An 18,699-nucleotide genomic window follows, 5' to 3' on the forward strand; every position below is an offset into this window, starting at 1 on the left:
ATCTTGGGTTCAGCATCTTGCTTTCAGACAGCGGCAGCGAGGCAAGATCCGTCGCGCCCAGCCTCTCCCTGCATTCGACCGCCTTAGAGAAAATCTGGTGGGCGCCTGATGTGCGGCGTGGTGGCGGTGGCTCCTGGGGCGGGGTCTGGAAACAAACCCGCAGCAAGAGTTTTTTGGAAAATAAGGGGTAGAATTGAGGTGAATTGCATGCAGCGACCGTGAGTCCCTCTGAGCACTGCTGGTGGAGGACGGTGGTGTCTGAGAAATGCTGCCTGCTTCGCCCCGGCGTGTAGCTGTGGCAGCTCTCGCTTGTTGGGAGAAGGCAGTGCAGTTTCTGCCTTGAAACACCTTTGTATGTAACTGCAGTTGCATCAATAAATCTCTCCTGCTGGGATTGGTTTTCATGGGCTTCACTGAGAAACTCAGTTTTAGGGAAGATAAAACTCTTCATGTATAACCGTGTTACTGAATTTTGGTAACCCCTAAAAATAAAACTCTTAAATGAATCACTTAATGAAGGCCATGGGAGAGAGAAGACTTCGTGGTGGACAGATTTGATCTGAATTTACAAGTAGTTCAGCTTTTACGGTCTGTATTTCGTAAACTATTACTGGGAATCATGGTCTAACTCAATCCAGGTGCACAATAAAAATGTCGGAGGGGGAAAACCCTATTTAAAAAAAATGCACCATTGTGTCTCAAGGGTCCAGGCCGTGTTTCAGTGATTCGCTTCAGCAGATCCCCATTGGGACTGGCTGCATTGAGCCGGCAGTGGGGGCCAGCCCTGTGGACCGGGCCCCGGGCAGCCTCGGGGTGCAGCGTCGGCTGATCGTGCCATGTTTTGGAGAGGGGCGAATGTCTCTGGAGATGGGTCTTGGGACTCCCTGGCTGTCTCCAAGCCTGGAGCAGGGGAGCAGCCAGCAGTGCGTGCAGGCAGCGAGTGGGCAGGTGACTGGAGATAAAGATGTGGCCATGTGCAGGAAAGCTGGTGCCGGGCCTGAGCCGGGGGTTGACACTGCTCTCCGAAACCACAGTGCGCCGGGCGGACTGCTGCACGGTGCTCTCAAGGCGGGCGCCTGCAGCACGGTCTCCCTCACCGGCCCCCAGGCTTCCTCTCCTTTGGCTACCGGGGTTGCTGTTGGTCTGTTGCTAGAGGGTTTTTTCTCACTTGCTTGTCACTAGCAGTTGGTGTGAATTGCTTTTTTTTTTTTTCCTTTTTTTTTTTCCCCCCCTCCCATACTTTAAAAAGTAAAAGGCCGCAGGGGGTTGTTGTGGGGGCGCTGGCAGTGCTGCTTTTGGGGGCATGAGTGTGGAGCAGGACGAGGGAGGTGTGCCAGCCCGGGGCACGGGGGGGTGTGTGTGCAGGGACCTGCAGCGGCATGCCAGAGTGCTGGGGCATAGAGGAGGGCAAGGCTGCATCGCTGGGTGGAAGGAGAGAAGAAGGGAACAAAAGTCCAGGCTCTGGAAGGAGAAGGTGCTGGGAAGAAACTTGTCAGCGGCAGAAGCGCAGCTTGGGAAAGAGTCCCAAATGTGGCGGGAGGCACCTGGGGTTTGGGATTGAGAAGGGCTGGCAACCTTGTCACGAAATGCAGCAGTGCTCCCCTTACTGACTCCTTTCCTGCTGCCTCGTCTGCTGTGGCCCTGCCAGTCCTCAGTCAGCCTGTGTCAGCTCCTTGTGCAAAGCTTTCCATAGCTTCTCCTGTACAAACTCCTAAAAACAAAGTAATTACGTAACACTGTAAGTTGCATAGTTTGTTTCTGTTTTTCCTTAATATCCCGGTGGTCCATGAGTAAATGTCATCCCCACTGTGCAATGGGAGATTTAACTGTGCAGCTACTTGCACAGGAGCACGTGGTGAGCAAGAGTAAGTGCAAACTTTCTAATTGTTATTCCTTCAGAGCTTGCTTCCCTCCTGAGCAAGTGCACCACTTTGACCTCATCCTTAAGCCCATGTGTATTTGTGTACCCAGATGTCGACTTGAGACTCAGCTCCCCTTTGATGCCTGGAGAGAGAGATGCTGTTTGTCTGAGCCACGTTTCAGCAGTAAGCTTGACATCATTTACAATGCAACGTAACTGTGTTCCCTGCCGGCCTGTGACTTGACGCTAGCTGTGCCGCGTGCCTGTATTTAGACATCTTGCTTTAAAACTCTGCTCTGTTTTACTGAAGTTTGGACTGATAAAACACTGGTACATGAATATTGAAAAGACACTGTGCAACTCACAGTAGGCACTGAGGTTAACAGAGTGGCAATTATCAGTGAAATGTTTGTTATTTGTGCTTTGCTCTGCGTGAGGCAGCTAGCGTGACTGCTCCCTCAAGCCTGACAGCCTGGGCTCTGCCCAGCTCCCATCAGCAGCCCATCCACTGCAGCGGTGCGACCCCGGCCTCAGCCCCCAGACCACGGCTCAGGGCTGGTGAGGGGCAGAGAGTACGTTTTGGTGGTGCCTAAGGGACTGGCCGCCTGTTCGTGCATGTTGGGCAAATATCAAAGAGGCCGTAACCCCTCCTCTAGCAATTTAAAAACCTAAACTGATCCTGTTCACATGAATGGGTATGAACTGTTTCAACTGCTACTTGTTCATTACACTTCCTATCGCTTTGACCTTTGTTTCAATAGGCTTTGTATCTTTTGTCTTTTTCTATCTCGCTTTCTAATCCGGAAAGCTGTTGCAAAGGTTATTATTTAGAAAATGCTTTGTACCTTTTTTTTTTTTTTCTTAAGAATACAGAAAGCAAACATATTAAGGAAGGAAAAGACATAAACCAATTCATTTTCTCGGTTTGTTTCTAAATGTTGGACTTTATCATTGTCTCAATATATATTTTTCCAGGAACCATCACAGACAGACTATGTCTAGCAGGATTTCCCTCATTTAATAGCTTTAATCAATTACCTGGGGTGCCAGAGGCTAGGCTGCCCCGGTTAAGTGCCGCATAGGCGCTTGGGTGGCTCTGCAGAGTCAGCCAAGGTTGACCGCAGCTGACACAGAGCCACAGCTAAGACCCCGCACTGTTGACTTCTCCTCCATAGTTCGCTACATCTCCTGCTCAAGCTTCTCCCGGTCTTGGGAGTTTATTGGTGCTGGAGAAATACTGGACTTGAGATGACAGTGTGTACATGCTCTGCTTTGGTACAGGAACAGGGGAGTCAGGGCCAGGGGATCCCCAAAGCCTTCTTCAGCAGCATCTCAGATACCCCCAGGCTTCCTGGCTGTGGCTGGCTCTGTGCTGGGCTGCTCGCCTTCCTTACATTGTATTTTTGTGCTGGACACAGCACTGGAAAACCCTGAGCTGCTTCTGGACACATCCAGCTGGAGACCAGGGTACGCGGGGGCAGACTGCCGCACTGCGCGGAAGCAGCTGAAGCACTGCTAGAAACAAATTGCCTCTGGATGCTGTACAGCTGTATTCCCCACTGCTGCATTTTAGCTACCAAGTCCGATGCGATTCAACCTGGTTTTGTGTTGAACCAACTCTGGCGTAAAATATTGTCCTGTGACTGTTCAGAAGAAAAACTCCAGGAAGCTGATCTCAGCTTGTTTGTTGGTTTAATATACGATGTTGGGCAAGTAACTTAATCTGTCTCCATTTACTCCACGTATATGAGGTTTTATGATCCTGAAAAAAATGCGGTGAAGGTTATTGTTTATAAAGTGCTTTGAACCTTATTTTTCAAGTAATAGAAATATGAGAGGAAGAAGGGAAACCATCTAGGATCTTAATTTTAATTTATTTCCATGGATTTGTTTCTAAACACATGATTTAAAAAAAAAAGAATGCGAACTCCTAGTTCAGACAAACAAACAAATCTACTGTTGGAAATGATTTTTTTTTTTCTGGCTGTGTTAGCCTCTCAGTGGGAACAGCAATTGTATCGTCATCTGCTGGAGAAATTACAGCTACATTACCACGTATCCAGGCGCAGCTTTTCAGTCGTGCTTTATACAGATTGCACACTCGAGCAGTGCGACACGCCGTCATCATTAACTTTATTTCTGTGAAGGAGACTTCCTCACGGTGGTGAGTGCGTACTGCCTAAATGTCATCTGCAAGTTTCTTCTAATGAAACGGTCAGCGTGGCGCGATGGGCCAGGGAGAAACCCCAGTGCGCAGAATGGTCCCGCTCCCAGCGCTGGAGTAACTCAGCACCTTGAAGCGCTGCGCTGAGTGGTTCAGCTATCCTCCATCACGTGTGGTTAATAAGAATTGCCATACTCTTTTCACCTTAGGAAGGAGATGAATCATACCAATTCTTTTCAATTTATCTTCATTGAAGGGCTTCACAGGCTCTTGATCATTCTTGTCTTTCTCTTTTGAACTCCTTCCAATTCTTTGTACAAAGCACATCTCAGATGCATTTTTAAGTGATTTTTTTTTTGTTTTTAAATAACTGTGCAATACAGCCTTTCCTTTGGGGATGGACCTGGAGCTGCATGTTGGATCTATAGTTACTTAGGCTTCTCAACCTGAATTGCTTTGATTTTTTTTTAGCTACATTTGTGAACTTACTAAATGTTTATGAAGTGATACAGGGACAGTTTCATCAGGTTTAGCTGCTGAAAACCAACAATATTACTGTGCCCTGCCTGATGCGGTCAGGGTATAAACATATGTAATGTTGACTAGGAAATGAACATCAGCATCTTCTGAGTAACAATTTTATTGAGCTCTCAATGAAGGTAGTAGTAGATTTTTCTCCCTCAGAGAAGTTTTAACACTTCTTTTAAAACACAAATAAAAAATAAAAACCTTCTGGGGGCAATCCATCCAACAAGAGGCAGCTAGTTGAGGTTCCTGTGCAGGGAATTCAGGTTTAAAGCCTTCCTCTCAAACCAAAAGCACATCAGGGTGTCTCATGGGCATCTCGTCGATATGTCCTGACATCTGGAGTTAAAAGTCTGTCTCTTCTGTCTGTAGTTCCCTTCTCATGATTAATGGTCTCCAGCATCCCCAAAACTGGGAGCCCAAGAGAACCCTCACAGAGAAGACACTGCAGCTTTACGGTTACAATATATAACCCGGGATGTGGAACATGCATCTTCAAATTCCTCTTCTGAATAAAGTGGAGTAGCAATTTCAGCCTGGATATCCAGCTGACTGTGGTGGTGTCAGTCTTTCTTTACATCTAACACAAAATTTTGTCCTGAGCAGCTCTTCCCTAAAATTTTGTCTAAACAGACGTGTTTTCTCACACACCCACAAGTTTTGTTCGATGAAGCAGTCCCTAACCAGGCCCAGTAATGAATCCCTGCAGGAGATGCTGCTGGGTTTCCCCAGAAAACAAATGCTCTGTGTGAGGCTTTCTTGCGGTAAATACGACACTAGCGATCCTTGGTTATCTCCATGCAGATCCTGCGCTTGCTCCCTGACCCGCACCTGCGAGCTGCGGGGAGCGGAGCCCGGACTCCGTGGGCAGGAGGGAAACTCTGGATAAAATGTCCTGTATTGGTTGAGGGCAGTTGCAAACATTTCCACCCTTGGAGATACTCTAACTCAGCTGGCTGAGGTCCTGGACACCCTGGTCTAACTGACCCTGTTTAGAGAGAGGGTTGGACCTGCAGTGGTCCCTTCCGACCTCGTTAATCCTATGATTCTTATTCATAGTTCCATCTCCTTTGCAAATGGACAGATTTGCCCTTGTACTGGCTATTTTTTCATGAAGCACCATGCAGCACTGCCACATTTATGCCGTCGAGCACTCAGTGATACAAATAGCCTTGTTTGTTGATGTGTGTGTTGATGTATTTTTTGATGTATCTGATGTTTCTCTACAGATGCTGTACCGATTCTTGGACTGACAGACCCAAGACTCTGCTACTTACTGGATGGATTCCTCTTCATTTACGCGGTCATCATGACAGCCCTTTTTGTGAAAGCGAAGGTCAGTCTAGCCAAACACTGATGTATTTGCTTTGGTGGTGTAAACAAGTTGGGCTTAGCTGGGAAGTGGGGGTGGAGAGGAAGCATGTCTCTTAGAGTAAGACCTTTTTATTTTTTTATTTTCTCTTTTTTTACTTTCCTTCTTTTCCGATGCCAACCTGAGCGATCTGGGAGAGTTCTTTCTGAACAGAGGGGAAGAGAGTATGTGAGAGTATTTTGATGCTACAGTTATGGATGCAGTCAGAGATTCTGGATATTGTAGCTGGGAAATGTTCGATCAACAGTGACGTGGTTTCTTCTGCTGCTTTTTCATTGGAAAGAGAGGAGGAGATGGACAGAAAATTCAGGATAAATGCCAAGCTAGTGAAGGATATATAAAAACATCTCAAGAAGTCAGACATCTTTGATAGCACGAGTGTGATAATGCAAATGATGTAACTCCAACAACCACAGGAGAGGAGTCAGGGGGACAGGATGGACGCAACTTGATGAGCTGTTGTTACCATCCGGCAGCTGTTCGGCATCTAGGGAGACACTTAGTGGCTTTAGTGCACTTCCACAGAAGAAGATAACGTAATGGGAGGGAGGCATGTGCATTTCCAGACATGTACATGCTCTGAGAGCTCTGCTAATCATAGAAGAGGAGCTGCCTGCCCCTCCCCGGGATAGGGCGCTCCAGTGCAATGGTGCTTTCAGCCAAGTCTAAGCAGGCCAAAAGGTGTCTTGGCCACTGTCTGCACATCTGGCTCAGAAGCAAAGGCTTGCTGCGCTTGGGATCTCGGCTTGCTTCTCGCCAGGTCGTGGCCGAGATCACCAGCAGGAGCCCTGACAGGGTGATGTTGTGCTGCTGCTGGTGCCCCGCTGGCTCTTCAGCGGGATCGTTTCTCAGGACTGCAAAGCCAGTGCTGAATACAGAAGGAGGGAGGGATGTTTGGAGGAAATGAGCAGAACCCGGTAACTGTGAAGAAGAAACCATTTTTGCTGCCAGTGTAAATCCTGACTGCAGAGGAGGATAGTGCTGCTCTGGGACTGGAAGTCTTTTTGAGGCTGCTAGAGGGACGAGCCGCAGGGCACCCGGAGCGTGCACTGTACCTGCTGGCAGGAGCTCTGCACCTCGCCCAGAGCGGGGCGAGAGCGCGATAGTTAAGGAGGGCGCAGCAAAGCATCCAAGGAGGAGTGTGAACCTGGCGCAGGGAGCTGCCGCAGCCGCGGTGCACTCGCCAGCCGCTCTTCCTCCCCCACCCAGAGCGTGTCTTATGCGTGCTGCTGCGGGGGCAGAGACCTGTGTGGTTTCTCCCGCTGGGGCTCCCTGCAGGGGCAGAGCTGGAGCTGGAAATGGCTCCTGGTCGGAGGCAGCGGCCCTCACCTTTAGGTCTGGGAGCTCTCGCTGTACCCCTGGTGCGCCTAGCTCTTTGCTGGCAACATGCATAGCATTCAGCTGCAGCAAGTAAGCTGTTGCATGAGGGAAGGCAGGCAAAAGAAGGGGAAAGCCCATGCCTGTGGTTACGCTGGAGTCTTGCAGCCAAAAGCAGCAGAGGTGCTGCAGCTGAACCGCCACCATGAAGCACCAAGAAGCTAGTGTGGCATTTTCCAAGGGGCCTTTGTCTTGTCCCAAACCTAGGACTTTTTATAAATCTTCCAGCCGTGTCATATCTCTAACCTCACCCCCTGGCCGAAGGAATTATTTGTGGAGGCTTTTGCTAAGGGCACAGCCTCGCCTCTGTTGTGAGCTTTTTGTTTATGGACCACATGGACGATGAACGGGAACATTTAGTCTCCGTTGCAAGAAACACGGGTTAGATGCTTGGCAAATTACTGCCGCCCCAAAGGTTCAGTGGTGGTAATGGTACTTTCATGGGGAAAGCGGCAGGGTAAGTAACTTGTAATTACTACAAATATGATTTTAAAAGGCTCAGCAATTAACTGCTCATAAATATTGTGAGGAGCAGAGCCAAAGAGTAGCTACAGAAGGGAAATCTTTACCTACTCGTTAGTTGCCACTCATGCCAACTTACCGTGGTGGCACCACAGCCCCACAAGCCTGGCACCGCTCCCAAGGGGCGTGGGGATCCCCTCTGCCCTCTGAAGCTGAGGACTCCCAGGAACTTTGCAGGCAGCACTTTTGCGGGAGGACTGGGGTCTCGGGGGGTGCTTTTGGTTGTTAGCAGCCCCAGGTAGCCAGTTTTTCTTAACACAGTTGCAATTATGATTTTATAGTCTGATGGAGCTGCTTTCAATAGCACAGGATTATGATAGGAACAGAATAGGAACACAAAAGCAGTGGTGGTGGGGGAAACCCGCAGATGCTTTGTGTAGCAGTGAACTGGTGTTATGTGCAAGTAAAATGGCCTGGCTGCCGAGAGCAACCTGCCGGCGGGTAAAAGTGCGAGCGCAGCCGTGGCTTGTATTGCCTGTAGCACCATCCGTGCCACAGGTTGGCTGCTTATGGGTTGCCCTGTTTCTGATGAGAGTAACTTCTAGAAGAGAGGGAGCGAAAGGACTGAACGGAGCCACTGTCTCTCTGCTCACGCTATGCTCTCTCTTCCAGCTTAGCCAGGCCTCTGGACCACAGCTGCAACCAGGCCAGGATGATGTGTATAATGTAAGTAACTACTGGTTTTTGGTTTTTTGTTTTCAAATCCGCTACCCAGACAGACCTTTTTGGGCACTTAGAGATAGCGAATTGCCTGTGGATCAGAAAAACTTGATGACCCAGCTAATGAAAGTGATCCACCCAAGTGTGCAGCATAGCAGCTGTAAGGAATTAAAATAAAACCTGACAAGGGCACCTTCTGTTGTCACTTGTCTGGCTGGATGCTAGATAGCTATATGGGCTGTAGGTTCCTGATGTGGTCCACTGAGCTGACGGTACACCAGGAACCCAGACCGTTTCAGAGGCAGTGCTCGGTGTGCTGCACCACGTAACGCCTGCCAGAGCTCTGGGTGTGCGCAGCCACCAGATGTTACATAGAACATGGGCACCCCGACTTGGCGCTCAGCCCTCTGCAGTTGGCTTGCAGCTCTCGCTGATCGCCGTTCCTCGGGCGACTCACAGGCAGGCTGCCACCCGTATTGCCGGTGTTTGATGTGGGCTGGAGAAAGGGCAAACGCCCAGGAATGCTGCGTTGCTGACTTTGGGTGACTGTAGCTCTTGTATCATCGAGTGTGCGGAGCCTGGGTCACCGCAGCCCAGCTGTCTCTGTCCCCGAGCTTTCCTGTTGCCCCGCAGCATGAGACCTGTTGTACCAGAGGCGTACCTCGTCCGCTGTGCCCTGATCGCAGCCAGCATCAGGTGGCTCTTCAGGCAGTGAAAGAGGACGGAGACAAGATCCTGTCTGTCCTTCCTAGCTAAATTGCTCACTCATGGCAGCATTAAACTCTAGCTATTTTTGCTATGTCTAGTTGTCTTTTGATTTTCATTATTTTTTCTCTCACGCTTTTGACCATCGCCACATCCTGTGATGAGTTCTACTGTTTAACTGTGTAATGTAGGAACACTAACGCGGTTTTTTCAGTTTAAGAAGTGTTGCCTGTCACCTTTTCAGTAGCACCCTGTCAGCTGTGTTATTCTGACCTGAGGTCTCTCCTTTGCCCTCTTCCAACGTCACCTTTCCTAGATAAGAAATGTGTTGCAGATAAAATTTCTACAGCCACTTGACGCAAATTTAGATGAGCCATTCTGCAAGAAAAACCAAGCTTGTGGATCTTCGCCCACCAGTGGGAGAGAAAGCGTGAAAGTCAGAGTCCCTCCCCCTCGCGTGCTCTCATTTTCAGATTATTTCTACTTAAGAAAGGTTCTTGATGCAATGGCTTGCAGTTTTGTGCTGCACAAACCACTTGATGTTGTTTCCATGGCTTAATCGTAGAAATGTTTGTTGGCAGTTGCACTAAGGAGTAAAATAATTACTAGTGCTTTTATAATACTCATGAAGTTGGACCCCAAACTGGGTTCCCTTTCTTCTCCTGTGTTAAGTCAAGGTCTGTTTTCTCATGATCATAATGTCCATCACTGCTTCTTCCTTTCTCGTTTCAGAAACTGTCTCGTGGACAGAGGGATGAATATGATGTTCTGGGGGCAAAGCGAGGTGCAGACCCTGAGCTGGGCGGGAGACACCAGGTAACGTACTCCCACGCGTGCGCCTTTTTTCTTTTAATCTGGTTCCTTCCTTCTCATGTCTAACCGCTGCTTAGACATGCAGGCAGTCATCACGTGTTTGCTAAGCACCCGTGCCTTCCTGGAGAGGGAACGGCAAAATCTGTGTAGTAGTAACTCAGGCGGCTGGCAGCCTGGCGGGGACGAGAGTAAGCCTTCCCCCCTCCCCTTTGATCTTTGCCCCTCGCGCCCCCCGTCACATTGCTGGGAGCTTGCAGCCACCCAGAATAGGAAGTGACACCCAGGCGCGGGGCGGATGCGGAGCAGGCGAGGCAGGAGTGGGTGTTTCACGAGAGCTGGTGAGCACGTGATGCCGCCAGACAAGTGCCAACAAAGTAAAGCAGCAGCCAGAACACCCGTTTCTGCTGCAGAGCCCAACAGTTTCAGAGGAAAAGGGAGGGGAAACCTTCTGCATCAGCGTGTAGGGCTTGCCTGCAGGTGACAGCTGTAGGGAGGGACTGAGCAGAGAAGAGCTAAGTTTTATCAATTATTAAAATTAAATTAATTTTCCAGAGAACGAGTTGTCTTAAGAGCCTTATGGGGTGCAGGCAAGATGGGCAGTAACGGGTACAGCATGCCCATAGAGCTGTAGCTGTGCCTTAGAGCAGATGCGCAGGCACATACAAGGTGGTGGGGGATGCTGGTAGTGCAACACGTGGGCAACTTTCTTCTTTTGTCTTACAGCAGAGAAGAAGGAACCCTCAGGACACTGTCTACACTGTGAGTAGAGAGAGCTGGAGGGATGGCTGGAAACAGGAGTTTCTATTGCATAGGAGACTTTTTTCCCCCCTACCCAATTTCAGCTTTGGTTCAAACTTACTTAACAGCTGTTTTCAAAGAATTCCCTTGTCTTCTACCTCCACCTCTTTTGCTAGAAAATTTCTGCTCCCTTCTGCGTGATAGGAGAAAAACGTTGGCAGACGGGGAAAAGGATTTGGATCCAGATGCCTGCTGATCCCTTTATGTTAGCCATTAGTGACTAACCAACCTTTGTCCCATGGGACTGATGCTGCAGTGTTCCATGTGCTTGTTCTCCAGCCTCTCTGCCGGCTCTCTGCCAAAGGCCAAACGCCAGTGCATCTAAGGGTGGCTGCTTAGGAGCTTCTTGATTGAACTCTGGCTAAACGTAGTGGTCTGTGCTCCAAAGGATAGACACGTGAATGCTAAAGCTCACGTCTTAACTTGGGTCTTTCTGGGTGTTCAGTGCTTGCTGAGAAATGAGCTTGTTTCCAAGACTGGCTTTCATCGTTATTGAATCAGATGCTCTGATCACAGCTGGCTGTAAGCATTTGGGAATGGCTTCCCTGGGTGGAGGAAGGAAGAGCTCCTCTGTCTTAACCTTCACCCTGCAGCGTTAGACTTCCCTTTTCTCTGGGCCCGAGCTGCATGTTCGGGTTCGTCTCCTGAACAAATGCTGCTTAAAGCTTTTCTTTGGAGAGCTTTTTTATTGTAGTATCTGGCACCAGTCTAGACAAATGACTTGGTTGAGGGTAGAGTTATGTTCATTTAAGTGTTTGGAGATGAGGTGATATTGATATGCTAAGCAGATTTGATCATGTATAGCATCTACCGAAATGCACGTCGGTCAAGTCCCGCCACTGTCCCTTCTTCTCTGGACTATATTGGAGCTCTGAAGGCAAGGCAGCCCCAGAAGCACAGGCTTGGAGTGCAGTCACCCAGGGGCTGGCTTGGCTTTTCTAGTAACACGCTGACTCTTCCCCCTTCTCTGCTTGCAGTCGCTGCAGAAGGACAAGATGGGCGAGGCATACAGTGAAATCGGAATGAAGGGAGAGGTGAGTCCTGCTTTCCTTCCTGGTGAAAGCCTGGGATGAAAAATTCTTCATTGCTGCTCCCGTGCAGAGCAGCAGCCCCGGCTGCACGTAGCTGCCTTGCAGAAGGAGGTCCCCGTGTTGCACAGCACCTCCAGGCACAGCTGAGAGCAGTTACCTACTTCCTGTGGGAACCGGTGTGTTTGGTGCAGCAGTAAGACAGACACGTCGCGGACATAAGACACGGTGGACATCAGACCGTAAGCTTTGTCCCGTCGGTGTTAGAAACACAGCTCATACACCAGCAGTGTCCCTGGGCAGACCGAACAATGTCAAGGGGACGTATTTCAACTTTGGGACAGAAAAATTCCGACTGCTGCCCGAGTTGAGGAGGCAGAGGGTACGCGATGGGCGAGGAATAGGTGAAGGAAATGTCTAGTTTCGAACACTGCGACCTCTCTGGCCCAGCAACTCACGTTAGTTGAGCATGTTCCTCCAGAGCAATTCGGAGCTGGAGGCTCACGGTTTCCCCTCTCTGGGCCGTCGAGGCTGGTCTGCTTTGTACCTACAAGTAAGCATTTGCAAGCTCCTCCGGCTGCCTGTCTTCAGACAAGTAATGGGGGAAACGTTCTCCTTCCCCCACCTCCACTCAAATTTTTAAGATGGAACAGATCAGTTATGTCTAAAGCTAGCACCAAACGGATGGTTTTAGTTCTGTGCACAAACTGCTGGGGGAGGGAAGCTTGTGTTGAAAAAAAACCCATCTGGGGACACTGTTTATGGCAAAACAAAAAATTGCTGTGACCTACATAGGTTCTATTTTATGTCGATGTCTTAAATATAACCTTTCATTTCCCTTTGAAAAGTGAAAAAAAAAAGGCTTTTGAAAACAAAGTTTAGTGCTGAGAAATGCTGAAGCAACACTGACATTTAATGCCCTACCCTTTTTTATTATTCTAATGCCCATCTGCCACATTCAAGCCCAGTTTACGAGCTATGAGCGCATGAAGTCTCACCATGTTTTTATGACTGTTTCTGTTACTGGGAACACACACCCTCACCGCAGAAACCTTGCCTCGTTCTAGATATATGATCATTTAGCAGACTGCTGCAGTTTTAATTGTGGCAGGCACTACTCTTTGCCACACGTTCGTGACATGTTGGTGATATGGTCAGCGCTCTGCTGCCGCGGGGCAGTTACAGCCAGCGTGGGCTTGACGTGCCAGCCTCCACCCAGGCGGCCGTCAGCCCTGTGGCCCCTGGGTCTCACCTGGAAATCGCGCGCTCGGGCATGGCTTGGCTGCTTCGTCTGGCAGCTCCCCGTGCCCCTGGGAAGGCAGCAGCAAGCGGGTTCAGGCAGAAGGTTTTTTTCCTTTGTAGCTGGCTGGTCTGAGTGACCTCGTTTGTATGCTCTGCTTGCACCATGACAGTCCCAGTACCTATTTTACTGAATCCTGAGTGAGTTTGTCCTCAGGCAGCCTTATCTGGAGTTCCTTCCAGCATCCAGACAGCTTACCGAACAGGTGCTGGAGCATTTACTTGCCCCTGTCTGTCCAACAGAGGGCAGAGTCCCTCGGACACCAGCTGACATGCACCCACTTAAAAAATACAGCCCCATTTCTTCCAGGTGTGCCTTCAGCGCGTAGAACAATTGGTGTCTATAGGAACGCTGCCAAACCTCTATACATACAGCAAATCAGAGAAATAGCAGCATTGTAACAGTATGACGGGAAAATATGTCAGCAAACCAAAATAATTTCCTTTTTATTTCCAATCCTCACTATTTTCTCCTTCTACAGCCTGTGCAGCGTGTCTGGGCTGGTCCAGACTCAGCAGGTGCTTCCCCTCCTGTGCAGAGGGTGTCCGGGCCAAGCGCAGCTGCTGACCCTCGGTGCCGGATGGGGGAAGCCAGGGGTTTCTGTCCTTTTGCATAATGGCAAAAGCACCCATTAATCTGTGCTCCTTTTTCTTTCTCAAACCAGCAGAGGCGGCGAGGCAAAGGGAATGAAGGTGTCTACCAGGTAGGCAACACATCCCGCACTTGCTCCCCTCATCTATCTTCATGTCTTCGTGGCTCAAGTGTTGCATCTAGTTACGTATCTCACCACGCTGTTAGTGACGCGTGACGAAGCAGAGCCTTCAAAGCACCTTTCTGGGGACAGTTACTCAGAGTCAGGGCAAAGACCGCACTGCTGGTGCTTTGATACAGTGGTTCAGCCCATCCCACTGTAGCGTACGGAGCACAAACTGGTCAGCGCCCCCAGTCCCTTGGAGCGCTGGGGGTTTCAGTCTTGCAAGGAGTCCATCAATAAGGCCTTATTTGGGCCGCCATGCCTCATTGTTCCAAAATGCATTTTACTTTCTGTAGAAGCCTGTACGTTGTCACTGACGTGCTAAAATGACAACAATAAAATACGTATTAGGAAGTTCTTCTGACGTGGCACATGCCAGGGAGTTTTTGTAACCTTTCGTCAGAACCTGCCCTGCTGATAGTCAGGGGTAGCTGCTAAGAAGCACTGTCTTATCGGTCTACTCGGTATGCCGCTATGTATCATAGCAGAGGGAAGGGTCGCCAGAAGTTTCACGAGCAGGCACATGTATCTTCCTAAATCCTTGCTCTTGGAAGCCCCAGTCTGCTCTGGCTCTGCAGCCTCCCGGGCTGACTTGTGCCTCTGCCGTCTCTTCTACTGGAGCAGGCGGTTCCACGGCTGCAGCTGGGATCCGTAACTCCCGCGTTACGGCTGACTTACCCCTGCTGGAGCAGGCTGGCAGAAGGACTGCCGTGTCGCGGGAAGGGGCGCGAGGGGATGCTTCCCGGGGTTCGCAGCCATCTGAAGCCCCGCTGCCAACTTACCTGGAGTTGCATCTGACTTCCCTTCCAAATTACAGAGGAGGAGTCCAGAGAACAAAGTTAACGATTTGATGTCTATTCATTTAGTTAGCAAAGTTCATGCTAGCATCAGTTAGCTCGTAATAGTCAATAACAGGCAAATAAAATGTACTCTAAAGATGTGCGTAACCAGTTAGGATGAGTTGCTGTCGTCATACATTCATAACAGTTATTCAGGATGCATCTTGCCTTCAGGTAGGTGACAGCTACTGACACCATACAAAGCATAAGGAAATACTCATGAGTTAAAAGCTCTGTAGGAAAAAAAAACCCTAGAATTGTGTTACTGAGCCCCTGCCATCCTGTTCCTGACCAGGCAGCTAGGGAGAACTCAGCACTTGTACTGGTACCTCACCTGGTTTTCTCTTTTTCAGGGACTCAGTACAGCGACCAAGGACACTTACGATGCTCTCCAAATGCAGCCTTTGCCCCCCCGCTAAGTGGGAGTCGCGGAGGGGAGGGGCAAGGGTGAGAGATGCCCACCTGCTTTGGGGAGGAGAGGAGGGAAAGCCTTTTTCATCCAGAACAAGCACTGGGTATTTTCTCAGTGCAACAACCTACTTTGGTTGGTGCACAGAGGGAATATGTCTGGACTTGGTCAGTCCCTTCCCTCTTGAATCATGTAACTGCGAGCTTTAGCTATTAAATGTACATATCTGTAAAGTTGTTTCCAATAATAGTGGCTATTAGACCAAGTTTTGTAAGACTTGTGTTGTGGGACCAGGCCACACCTACTAACACGGCTGTTTCCGTAGCTCTTACTTGCCTTCCAGGGGTATCAAGCCATGTAATTATGGTTTCATTGCATTTAAAGAACTTGAAAAGATAGGGCTGTAGTTATCTCCTGTAGTATTTATCTTTAGACTATTTGATACAGGCCAGCTAAACTTTTTGCTTTAAATTTACCTTTTAAAAACTGCTTCAGTGGGGGACGACATTTTTTTCTTTTGTAAGAAGCGATACGATGTTACTGTAGTGAAGGACAGAGGCTAAATGCCAGCTTTTTGGTACAAAGAAAACAAGCACTAAGCTCCAGCAAAAGATCAAGCAATGGAATTGCCGCTCACCCAGCACCTGGAGCTAAACAAGAGCCAGGCAACCTGCCGAAGAGGCTGCTTTCTCAGAAGGGGGAAGATACGCCTGTTACAATGAAAACAAGGAGACTGGACTTTGATAAAGAGAGTAATACTGGAAAAGCCAGGAGAACTCACCCTGGAGAATCCCATTTGGCTGAAGAGTTTGGCTGAAACTTCTGCCGCCTCGCATCAGCAACATCTACAACCATCACTGCAGAACAGGCTCCCCTTGTAAGAGTTGGTGCGGGACTTCTATTGCCAGAAACAGACCAAAACTACCACTTCTGGGCAACAGAAACTGGACAAAACCCAACCAGTCTATCATCAGGTTACCTTTAAAAGATGATGCAGGTATCATTCCAAAGAGATGCTAATCCAGTAATGTAATGCATTTTTAATGAATTAATAAAGTTAGCGTCAAAGACCCGTGTGTGCGTGTGCGCGGTGAACAGCTGTCGCAAATGGGTGACTTAGAACTCAAGGGATCACCAACAAAGGTATGAGCAAAAGTGGGTTTAATATGATGTCATAAAAAAGCGCGACTTAACAAAGTTTGATGGCAAGGTTCACTCTACTAATTACTGTGTGGAAGAAACATACAAAGGAAAACTGAGTTACACTCGCGTCAGCCTGATTTGCAGAAAGATGGGGGATGCAAAAGGGTAAGGAGGCCCCTCCTGTTGAGTCACGAGGTTCAGAGCAGACCCCCTTGCTTTCTAAACTCCTGACGCAGCTTAGGTGCGGCTAGGTCTCATCTTAGTCTCAGACTTGGACAACAGTCTATGTCTAAGGGATTGTACACGCAAAGTTTATGTAATGTTTCACTAGCATCAATGCAGCATGCCATCAAAGTTACCGACACAAAAACCAAAGCTACCGTACTATGAGGTTATGCGCGATATCGGTCGCTTACCAAAGATCAGTTGTTGGTAAAAGGTCTCTCTGCTTCGAGAAGCAACCTTGAGAGGGGTCCCAGCTCGAGGGGAGATCACCCCATGCAGCCACCCTGCCTCCAGGGAGAGCCCCAAGGCAGCTCACTGAGGCTGTCGGATTCATAGGCTTGCGGTCAGATTACACGTGATGGCAAAGGCACGCATGAGGCTCCTTGTACCCACGCCTAACTTTTTGTTGCTTGATAAATGAGTCTCAGAAAAGCCAGCCGCTATTCATGTGTCAATCGCGTGATCGGTGTTCCGAGCGCATAGCACCGGTGGTCACGGTGCCACTCTGCTCCTTTGTGAGTTTGAGAGAACAGACTGAAACTAGAGGAGTTCACGGCCCGGCTACGGCTCAGGCCTTTGCCTCATCCGGAGCCTGCACCAAACAGCCGCCACTCTGGTCAAGGGGTCGAGCACAACCATCACAACAGCCGTGGGAATGGTACAAGCACCTTAGCTGCTGCAGTCAGGCCGGCTGGACCAAGTGACACCCAGCGGCGTACTCTCGCAGGCAAGCTGAGGAGGACAGTATTCCCACAGGAGCTTCCAAACACATCCTGGGAGGTGGGATGGGATGCTGGGAAAAATGCTGTAAGCCCAAGCATAAACAGGACCCTCACCTCCTGCAGCCGCCTCAGTTTTGCCATGACGTCTTACAAGACTGTGCAATGAAGCCTGTGAGCAACTCAGCAAGGACAAACCCAGCCCAGCAAAATAAAGGGGATTTTAACTTGGGTCAGGAGCTGCCCAGTTTGTTCCGCCAGGCCCAACGGAGGGAGCAGAGCTAAAGCAAGGCTGGAGGAACAAGAGCTGCCTCTGTGGGCACTGCCCAGGTGAGGTTACATGTTCATTTCTTAAGGGACTGGGTTAGCAGCAGAAAAAAGTGCCGAAATTGCTACTAGGTAAATTACAAGGCTGTGCCTAACTTCTTAAGCAGTAAAACTGTATCTGCAGTAGGTGCTTGTAGCTTCTGAAGAATATTTCAAAGAAAGATACTAAATTGGGGGGGGGGGGGGGGAGTAAACCGAGACATCCCATGTATGGCAATGAATGTTTCTTGCAAAGAATTTCCTAGATCCCTTACTGTTCTTCTGCAACGACAAGAAAAATCGGAGAGAATTGGGTGATACCCCAAACAGCTGAGCTGAAAAACAACAGTAAAGTTGCTACTGCAAAGCACTCTTGTTCTTGGGGCAAGAACAAAGAGCACTGAAAATGTCTTTTTTTTTTTTTTTTTTAATCATGATAACCATATTTGCAAGATGTAGAAGTCAAAAGTTTCGGCAGTCATAAAATGCCAACCGCTAAACAATGGGGAAGAAATTCTTAGGAAAAAATATCACCTTTATACTCTTCATATACAAATGGATCTTGATTTCAAAAAGCATCCAACACTTGATCTGGGGACACTCACCGCAGGTGTGAGCCGAGTTGTCTCTTTGCCTTCAGGAAGCAGCTGAAGCTGTTTTTTCTGTTAGGAGAGGAGCCGATAATGCAGAAGGAGAACGGCAGCTTCAAGCGGAGTGCAAAAACCCTGGGCTCGCCTCCGTGGTGCCCAGACAAGGACAACCTCCTGGCCCAGTCTGATGCACCGGGGAAGGGGAAGTAGCCTTCCCCGACACATTTGAAAAACTACAAACAAGTGCATACATGTTAAAACACTTGGAAAATGGTTTAATGATGTTTACAACAGAAATGAACTGTACAATTACAGTAAGTTTAATATATATAAAAAATTACAGCAGACAAATGCATCTACACAAAATCTACCTTTTCATTCTGATTTACTGTAATCTACACAATCTCTCAATGCCTACAGCTATCTGTAGGCAACCACTGGGAAAATAATAATAATAATAATAATAATAAAGGACATCTTTAAAGAGACAGCATTTCGCCTTCCTCCTCACCCCTAGTGTGATCAGCAAGGTTTTGAAATGTGTGGGACTCTCACATTTCAGTCTCAAGAAAAGCTTGGGTTGCGTTTG

General features: G+C 48.8%; 2 protein-coding genes across 14 annotated transcripts in view; one reads left to right on the forward strand and one right to left on the reverse strand.

Moving 5' to 3' along the window:
- Positions 1–16,197, forward strand: part of CD247 (CD247 molecule) — a 63,819-nt gene extending 47,622 nt beyond the window's left edge. For 2 of the 3 annotated variants that reach the window (XM_087758017.1, XM_087758015.1), the window contains exons 3-9: positions 5,780–5,886; positions 8,434–8,487; positions 9,919–10,002; positions 10,723–10,758; positions 11,775–11,831; positions 13,790–13,828; positions 15,072–16,197. In XM_087758017.1, the coding sequence (XP_087614143.1) occupies positions 5,780–5,886; positions 8,434–8,487; positions 9,919–10,002; positions 10,723–10,758; positions 11,775–11,831; positions 13,790–13,828; positions 15,072–15,137 (443 nt within the window). In that variant the 3' untranslated portion in view covers positions 15,138–16,197. Of the gene's footprint in view, positions 1–1,464; positions 2,046–5,779; positions 5,887–8,433; positions 8,488–9,918; positions 10,003–10,722; positions 10,759–11,774; positions 11,832–13,789; positions 13,829–15,071 lie in introns of those variants that run through there. The other variant, XM_087758014.1, reaches the window with a different exon arrangement.
- A 489-nt stretch (positions 16,198–16,686) lies between these two features.
- The window catches only part of POU2F1 (POU class 2 homeobox 1), a 123,200-nt gene continuing 121,187 nt past the window's right edge, over positions 16,687–18,699 (reverse strand). For 9 of the 11 annotated variants that reach the window (XM_087758008.1, XM_087758009.1, XM_087758013.1 and 6 more), the window contains one exon: positions 18,205–18,343. The gene's annotated coding sequence lies outside the window, so the exon portion shown is untranslated. Of the gene's footprint in view, positions 16,817–17,165; positions 17,301–18,125; positions 18,344–18,699 lie in introns of those variants that run through there. The other 2 variants (XM_087758005.1, XM_087758003.1) reach the window with 2 other exon arrangements.

The sequence above is a fragment of the Nipponia nippon genome, unplaced genomic scaffold (genome assembly GCF_047370975.1).
Source record: "Nipponia nippon isolate SJK-2023a ecotype South Korea unplaced genomic scaffold, ASM4737097v1 scaffold_2, whole genome shotgun sequence".
Classification (NCBI taxonomy): Eukaryota; Metazoa; Chordata; class Aves; order Pelecaniformes; family Threskiornithidae; genus Nipponia; species Nipponia nippon.